The 8,988-nt window shown below is 48.5% G+C and overlaps 1 protein-coding gene across 1 annotated transcript; it reads left to right on the top strand.

Annotated features, from left to right (window-relative positions):
- The first annotated feature begins 1,506 nt into the window (after positions 1-1,506).
- Positions 1,507-3,455, top strand: LOC135817059 (tigger transposable element-derived protein 6-like). The gene is made up of 2 exons (XM_065330159.1): positions 1,507-1,587; positions 1,926-3,455. Exons 1-2 carry the CDS (start codon positions 1,507-1,509, stop codon positions 3,453-3,455), a joined length of 1,611 nt encoding a protein of 536 aa, XP_065186231.1.
- The last annotated feature ends 5,533 nt before the right edge of the window (positions 3,456-8,988 follow it).

The following is an 8,988-nucleotide window of genomic DNA, read 5'->3' as shown; positions in this document are numbered from 1 at the left end:
CAACGCGGTTGCTACAGTCAATTCACACTTTCGACCTTTGGTACATGGTGTCGACTTCGCACCTGAATCGATGGGTTGAACTGCAGTGCAGTTGTTGGCTCTTGAGAGGAAGATGTCATCTTTTATTTTTCACTCTTTCACTGACCAGGAATGCAGATAGTCTTTTAGAATGTCTTCTGGAAAGCGAAAGGGAGATTCAGAGGACTTGCCGCCGGGCAAAAAAGTCCGTGGTGTGAAGGCCGCTACTTGCGATAAGTGGATCTCGGACAATGATGCAGAGCTGACTACTTCCGCCTGGCTGATTTATGACCGGCAGAAGAACGATCGGCTTGTAGCAGACTGTTTGAAGTGTTCCGTGTGCATCAAGTGTTAGTTTGTAGACAGAGTCCGCAGTTGTAAAAACTTCAGCGAGGCTTTCATAACCGGATCCAAGAACCTGAGAACATCAGCGTTCAAGGATCATGCTGGAACGGAGATGCATAAACGAGGAATGAATCTTTTCCGCAGGCAAGAGTGTCCCGCTCGAAATGCCCTCGAATTCGCTCCAATTGCGAAGGCACTGTGCGAGATGGACGATGGTGCTGCCGCTATTGCACGACGCAAATTCGAACTGACTTACCTTCTCTGCAAGGAGCATATCGCATTCGCAAAATTCTTGACTGCAACGCTTTTTTGTACATACATTTGTCGTCAGTAAATAGTTCAGTTTCTAATACAAATAAATTGGCGAATTGTACATAGTAATGTGTGAGCTACGTCCACATAATGAGTCATTGTGAATATACTTCAGCACTACTAAAAAAAAGAAGAAACACCCTGAGAATGTGTTGTGGAAAATGTCCGGGCATGTCCGGACAGATTTCAAAACGGAAGGACATTTGTCCGAGCTAAATGAAATCCTTAAACTATGCCCTGTGAGCACGTATGGGAGTCACTTGTTCTGACTCCGATCCAGGGAGTTGTAGACCAAAACGGGCTGGTGTGATCGTGAGTCGTCCCGATCCGGCCAGCTCTCTCGTACAGTCGTACAGTAGGCGTGAATCAGGGAGTTGTGTTTTACGACTCCCTCCCTCCGGAGGTCCCTAGTTCCTGACATGAATCATGTTCATAATGAACGTCGATCATCACTGCACTGAGTAACCCACGCACTGTCCAGATCGGACGTCATGCTCACGCGATGGGTCGCTTTCGCTGGCCCGCTTCCAGTTTTGCACTTGAAAGTCGTGCAGTGCAGCTCTCCCTATGTACGACTATGTGCATCCGAAGACTCAACTGCAAACCGCTAAGCCCAAAGCGGCACCAAGGAGTACTAAGACGGCTGTTAGCACTCCCTGGTCGGCGCTGGCGGCGCAACGAAGCGAGCGTTTGCATGTCACATCAAGTGTTTTGGACATCCTGTGGTGACATCCACTTTCGTCTTTTGTTGGCAAGAGTCGGAAAGCAAGACAAGTGTTTGTCAGGTTCAGCACAATCGAAGTTGCCTGTCGAGTCTCACCGCTGATCACCATGTCATTGAAGGTCACCCGCAAACCGCTGTCGCTGGAGGAGAAGGTGAAGATCATCCAACAAGCGAAGAAAGGAGATAAGGTGTGTTTCTAGCGAGGCATTTTTCCATTGTCTAGGGCACTAAGCCTTCAATTATTTTACAGGGCCACTTTCTTTTGATTTGTATTCTTTTCTCACCGCCCCTATTCTCATGGCCCCCTGTGTTGCTCTTTGCAATATGATAATTCATCTGTTAACTGCGATGTCATTTTGCGTCGTCAAGGAATGTCGTCATGTTCCGTCGTTACTGGCGAGGGTCACCAGTTGTTGTTCTGTGTTGCGTCTTCATGTTAGGTCGTCATGTCAATTGGTCCGGGAAGAGTATTAAATGTTTTCCCTTTTGTTTGCTTCTTACATTTTTCACGTGCATGCACATGTAGGCCAGTGACATTGCAAGATCATGGTCGCGACCAGCGCAAACGATCTACGCAGTTTTGAAGAAGAAGAATAAGAAGGAGTTGATGGAAGCATGGGAGAGTGGTGATCGGAGTAGCAAGACGAAGAGGATCAGAACGTCGAAATGGCCACAGCTTGGTGAATTGCTGTATGACTGGCTGGTTCGAGCACGTGCTGCGAACATCACTGTAACGGATGAGATTCTGTCCATTGAAGCGAAGAAGCTGGCATCAGGGCTGGGGTTGTCAGATGACGATTTCAACGCTAGCCACGGTTTTATCAACAGGTTCAAGGTGCGCCATCAATGCACCACCAAGACTAAGGCAGGCGATGGAAAGGACGCTATGGAGGATGTCACCATTGATCAGTGGCAAAAGGACGTCCTACCAACCCTTGTGGAGGGATTCGAGCCCAAGAATGTGTTTAACATTGATGAAACCGCTTTGTTTTACCGGATTCTTCCGCACAAGACGTTGACTCTGCGTGGAGAGCGCTACCAAGGCGGAAAGAAGAAGAAGGACAGAGTGAGTGTCCTCCTTGGCTGCAACATGGATGGAAGTGAGAAGCTGCAGCCGTTGGTAATTGGCCATTACCGGAAACCCCGTTGTTTCCGCAATACGGAGTCGCTGCCAGTCACGTACAGGCATTCCAAGAACGCTTGGATGACGTCTGACATTACGTCAGAGTGGCTCATTTCATTCAACACCAAGATGGCAAATGAGAAGCGCAACGTCATCCTCTTCATGGACAACTGCTCTAGCCATGCTAAGGCAACCGCCAACGCCAACTTGAGTAATGTCCGGATTCAGTATCTGCCGCCAAACTCCACATCACGGACGCAGCCACTAGATCAGGGCATAATACGGTCTGTGAAGTGCATTTATCGCCGCAAGCTGCTTCACCAGATCGTTGCAGCATTTGATGCTGAACAAGATCTTGATGATCTACTCAAGATCAACATCAAGGAGGCCATTCTCTTATTCAGTGCAGCCTGGAATGCAGTCACCGAAAACACTATCAAGAATTGCTTTCGGCATGCTGCGTTCTGCGCAGGTGTCGCAGTAACCAGTGAGCAGTGCCAGCAGGATGATGTCATGGAGGAGTTGGAAGAAGCAATGCATCAAGCTGCCAACGTCCTTGGTGTCCCCGAAATAGAAGGTGATGTCGGTGCTTTTGTTTCGGTGGATGACAATGTGTTCACTGAAAAGTTTGCGACCGCTGAAGAGCTCCTACATGGGCATGCAGAGAACCAGTCAGAGTCGGATTGTGAGGAGAGCGATGAGGAGGAGCCCACCACACCTATTCGTCCCAAGCCCACATGGAGTGAAGCGTCTGTGGCCCTGCAGACATTGGTGGAGTACATCCATTCAGTACCTGACTCCACGCAAGAGACCTTCGCTCACACAGCTGCCCTGAATGAGTTTCTCGTGAAACGCGCTATGATGACGAAACAGAGCTCGATCAAAAGCTTTTTTTCCGACAGCCACACCTCGGTCTACAGCGGCTACAAGTAGGCTTGTTGGTGGCAATTCTGACAAGCCTTCAGCAAAGCCTCGCAGTCATGTGCAGCTGAGTCTATCTGCCACTCTAAGCAGGGCCCAAATGCATGCAGCCCGCAATGTTGTTAGAGCTGATTTGACAGAAAGTCCTGCAGTTGCTGATGGTGATTCTACAGATTCGTCCTCGGAAAATGATCTCCCCGTGGTTCTTGACTCCATTCGCACTAAGGAAGACCAACATCGTAGTACTGTCATCCACTGCCGCTCATCTTCCAGTGATGATGATGATGATGATGATGATGATGATGATGATGATTTTTTTTTTTTTTTTTTTTTTTTGATGATGATGAAGCCACTTCTTTGGGCAAACAAAACACAATTTCCCAAGATGAAGGAGTGGAACCCTACACAAATAATAGTTTAAATGAATCCAACGCAAAGATCGTTTTTCCATGAAATACAACAATTGAACACAATTACATGCTTAAAGGCATGAAAGCAACAAAACAGCAACAAAAGGGTAAGCGCCATACCAATCCCGCATGCACAGTCAGGACACAGCACGATACTTAACAAACTAGACCTGACTCGGCCACGGCAATCGAGACATCATGAAAACATCTCGCCGGATGGTGGTACCGTGACCGAGCCCCACGTATGCACAACACAGCAGCACGCAGCAAAGCAAAAGACAGCCGACAGCGGAGTAAACCAATGACCTGGGAATAGTGAGATCCCGATGACTCGGCCTGCATCTGGCACAGTCTCTTGAGGAACACATTGCACAGCCTCCCACAACCACCATGCACAGAGAACACGAGAGGTGTGAAAGCGGCTCTTTCTACATTTGTGACTCTTGGCCCATATTCGTTCCACTTACGCCGCTCGTGCTGCTGGTACAATGCAGGAAGGGTTCTGGACCCGTAGGAAGGAGCATCTGGGCAAAATACCCTTACATCAAAAAAAGCTTCCTCCCCACGGGTCCAAAACCCTCGAGCGGCTATGTCCAGGCGCGCATCCTCTCGGCGGTTCGTTGACCGAAGAGGAAACCTCTCACCAGAAAGAGGTTGCAGCGCTGGTTCTGTCGAAACGGCAGTGCAGACTTCAGTCAATTCCCTCGCCAGCAGGTCACGTATCTCGTTATGACGAAGTGTCGGGAAGCCGCCCCTGGCGCAACATAGCTGATGCTCAACTGAGAACAGCTCACCACACACACAGGTTGCTGGTGTATTGGCTAGCGGCCATGCATATCTCAATGCCAGAGCATCCCGGAAGTCACGCTTGGTGAGACGAAAGCCATGCTCCGCCAGGGGCAGCACGCTCAGCCATGAGGATGATCCTTTCTCCGTGTGTTCTTCTATTCGTCGCTTCGTCATCTCATCGCTCGTGTCCACTATTTTGTTCCTGGCTGCCTTTGCGCGCTCCCGGTTTTCGGTGTGGACGACACGCTTTTTGTGACGCATTTCATCGATCATCCTCTGAAAGGGGGTACCAGCACCAGCAACATCAGCAGCCACATCCGGTCCAGGGTTTGAGTTGCCAGCGACCTCCCGCGGCTGCACCTCCGTTGCCGTCATCGTGGGAGTGGGAGACGCTCCACCACGGTCAGCAGTATCTGCAGAAGCCGGCACATCTCCAGCGAGAGAAATTGGATCGCTATCCTTAGCGAAATCGCCCAGAACCTCCTTCACCATAGGTCCGGACACTTGCTTGGAGCCCTGGTGCTCAAACCGTGGTCGAGTCGTGAGGTCCGGAAGGGCCATCCCACCATCCCGTGTCGGGAGCTTTAGAATATCAATGTCTTTCAGAGGCACGCTCGGTTGTCCCACGAGCTCCGGTAGAAGTGAGGAGTGAAGCTCCCGCTCCAACGGCGCCAAGTCCTCCGCAGAAACAGCCATAGTTCGAAACACATAGTTCCATCTGTTGACTAAGCCATGGGTCAACGCAGAGTATGCTGCATGCGGCTCTGATGCGGCATAATTTGCTAAAATCTCTGTATGTTTCACCCACTCTTCTACTTTTGTCTCTTTGAATTCTCCGAGGAATGCCTCAGTCCCGATAGCAGCGCCCAGATACTGTACGCCACGAGACTTGACGTGGATAGTTGTGTCACCAAAAGTCTCGGCAGCCAAGGACTCAAAGCCAGGCTTGACGAGTAGTTGCGTTTTTGTTTCGTTGATGTTGTAGCCGTATTTTTGGCCCTCTTCCTTAAGGAGGTTGTACCACTTTCGCAATGGGGAGAGCCCTCCGGCAGCTGCCGAGTCATCTGCAAACCATCCCTGGCACACATCTGCAACATTGGTTCCGACTGACTTGACGAGAGGGGTGAGAGCCGTGGCATAAATGGCCATCGCAAGAGGGTCACCCTGGGTTGTGCCCTCCTGTGACAATAAAGACTGGCCACCACGCACAAAGAGGGATGCAGGGTCTTGGTAAGTATTCAATGTTATTTGTGCTAGCGGGGGATGATGATGATGATGATGATGATGATGATGATGATGATGATGTTATATTTGTAGTTCGATTGTTGACACCTTTTGTCTTTTCTTTGGGTTAAAAGGTTAACTTCATCCTCGTTTTCTTATGATGATGATGATGATGATGATGATGATGATGATGATGATGATGATGATGATGATGATCTCAACCGATGCGCAGAAGCTCGTCTGGATGTGCGGGCTCGCGGCTTTTGGTCGTGGCAACAGGACGCTTACTTTGATGTGCGGATCACTCATCCCGCAGCGTCTGTGTTGTCTCGATCACAAGCCCTGAGTCAGCTGAAGTCTCACGAGCGAAACAAGAAAAATCAATACGCAAGCCGTGTGGTTAACGTGGAGCGCGGCTCCTTCACGCCACTTGTGTTCTCGACGTACGGCTTTAGTGGCCCAGAAACTACTCAATTCCTGAAATCATTGGCCTCCCTGTTTGTTGAGCGCCATACTGAACTGAAGTACCCACTAGTAATGGGCATACTACGCACCCGTTTGTCTTTCTGCTTGCTGCGATGGGCAGTCACCTGCTTCCGCGGTTGCCGCGGTTCGTACGGCAAGAGGCGACAGCCGAACTCATTTCTGGCCCAGTGCCGCCAGGCGGAGTAGGGTGCTGCCTTTGGCCTCAACTTAATATAATGCTATTTTGGTTTTTTCCCCTTTTATTACTCTGTGTTCATTGCTTGTTTTTGTATTGATTTACTTCCTTGACTGCTTTTGTGTTTCATCATTTTCCGGTGGGTTTTGTGTTGATTTCCCCTGTTCACTTTACATATTGTAATGATATACATTTGCTTTGCCCGTAAAAGAGGCTTTTCTCATGATGATGATGATGATGATGATGATGATGATATGCCAATCAGCCTCCTACATCCTAGAACCGCTAGTTGCCATGCTCGCGCTGCATCTCGAATCCTGTCGGAGAGTTCTGTGGAGAGTGATGATGATGCCAAGTCATGTTCATCCAGTCGCACAGAAAAATCACCAGCACCCACTGCTTCGTCACGTCCCCATGGCTCGGCTGTGCATACTATGTCCACTGGTGGCCCACAGTCTACTGGTACTTCACCGCTGCAGGAATGTGCTGGTGTTTCCTCCTCTCTCACATCTGGCGCCACCCTCAAATCACCTCTTGCTGCTGAGCCTTCTCCTGTGGCTGATGCTTCCAATGCTGCTTCATATTTGGGTAATGCAGCTGATAAGCCATCTTTGGTTGCCTCTGCACCTGAATATGTCCGGTGCCAGATTTGCAATGTGGCCGACCACAAGGTGTGCCATACTTGTCGAGTTTGCGGAAAGCTGTATCACCACATGTGCCAGTCAGAAGATGAAGATGGCAAGAGATGTGACGACTGCTTTTTGTCACTCAAATTTTAGTTTCTATTTTGCACCACAGTTTTCTGGCTAACCTACCATACATGTACATGTAACTCTCCTCCCACTATTGATGTGTCAGTCCAATTTTGAAATACTTATTGTGAACTCAGATCACTTTGCATTTTGCGGCATTCATGAGTTGCTGTCTACCATTCATGCATGCTGTGCATTACAGCTGTAAATGTAATGAAATACAATGTACATGTCACGTACAACAGCTGTCCTGTACCATGTGTACACTACTAACCTCTTATCCAGCACACACACTTACTTCTGAAGTAGATCTATTTCACCATTGAATCTCTTTTCAACATGATTTCCGTGAATTCCGTTATAATAATATATATTATAATTTTATGTTATAATGAGGGAATCAAGAATATCTTGCTCCTTAGTCACAGCAACCAGAAACGCTCAGAAAAGGTGAAAAAAGTGAAAAATTCCAGTACACAATAAAGTTATGTAGACTTTCGTTTAATACATAAACCCCGTTAATACATAACATTTGTCAGGTCCCAGAGATTATGTATTAACGAGGGACGACCTGTATCAGGAAATACACTGAATCTTTGGTGATGTCAGGAAATACTTGGTCCGGCTCATCGCAATTGTTGCTTATCTATCGCCACTAAGAACAGGAGTTTTTTTTACCGCTCTGTGAAATTTCCAACAGGCATAGTGAGGAAGCATGATACATGAATACTCTCCGCCACAAGAAAAAAAATTCAGCAATGGAATCAGGTGAAGCAAGTCGAAGAAAGGAAGCAAAGTAAGCAAAATGCACGAAATAAATCAGCGAAGAAGCGCGTTCTTGCACTCATACTAGTAATACAGGTCCAGAGTACATTCAACTCCGCATCTCTGGAGCCGTGCGGCTACATGAGCTGACATTTGCTGGTGTCTAGCTGCTGGCGTAAACTGGTACGTGGTAGAGTATCTCTTGCGTTCTCAGCCTATCATAATTATGGCAGCAATGGGAAAGAACCAGTTGTGGCTGTCACTTCGGAGCTTGAAGGAACCGTGGGCAGTGTGACCTGTGTGTCACCACAGTGTGTTTCAACAAAGCCTTCGAATGAGGCATACAGGCCTTTCCAGACAGCTGTCATACGCTTCGCTGGATATGCTGGCCACAACTCTTGTAATATAATGCGGCTGCTAGGTCCACCAAGAGAAGGAACAACCAACACGTCGGCCGGGCGCATCCATCAAAAACACTTTCTTCTTCAGCATGACGCTCATAGTCATACTCCTCTGCAGTGCACGCGTGCCTGTCACGCTCTCCAGGCCAGGATGTCAGTTGCCCCTGCTACAGTTCCGGTCTTCGGGTCTCTGCGCGCGCTTGGCTTTTGGCAACACAGACAGTGAATGGCCAGATTCCCACTTCCCAAAAAAGTCGAATACATCGCGATTCAAAGCGCTAGTCGCGATCATTTTTTCCTTGGTGCCTCCTTTGATCTTGCCATCACGATCTCCCAAGCAAAAGTCAGTTCGATATCGTGATTGGACTGGGTTTTACCTGTCAAAAAGTGCGTGGGGATAAGCGACAATTGCGATGAGCCGGACCAAGTACACTCAATCTTTGCCTCTTTGGTGATGTCAGGAAATACACTGAATCTTTGGTGATGTCAGGAAAATTGAAATACACTCCATCTTTGGTGATACCAGGAAAGGACCGTGAATGG

This window comes from Sycon ciliatum, chromosome 5 (assembly GCF_964019385.1).
Source record: "Sycon ciliatum chromosome 5, ocSycCili1.1, whole genome shotgun sequence".
In the NCBI taxonomy this organism is placed as follows: Eukaryota; Metazoa; Porifera; class Calcarea; order Leucosolenida; family Sycettidae; genus Sycon; species Sycon ciliatum.
The sequence above is the reverse complement of the archived record's forward strand: the minus strand, read 5'-3'. Positions and strand labels throughout refer to the sequence as shown.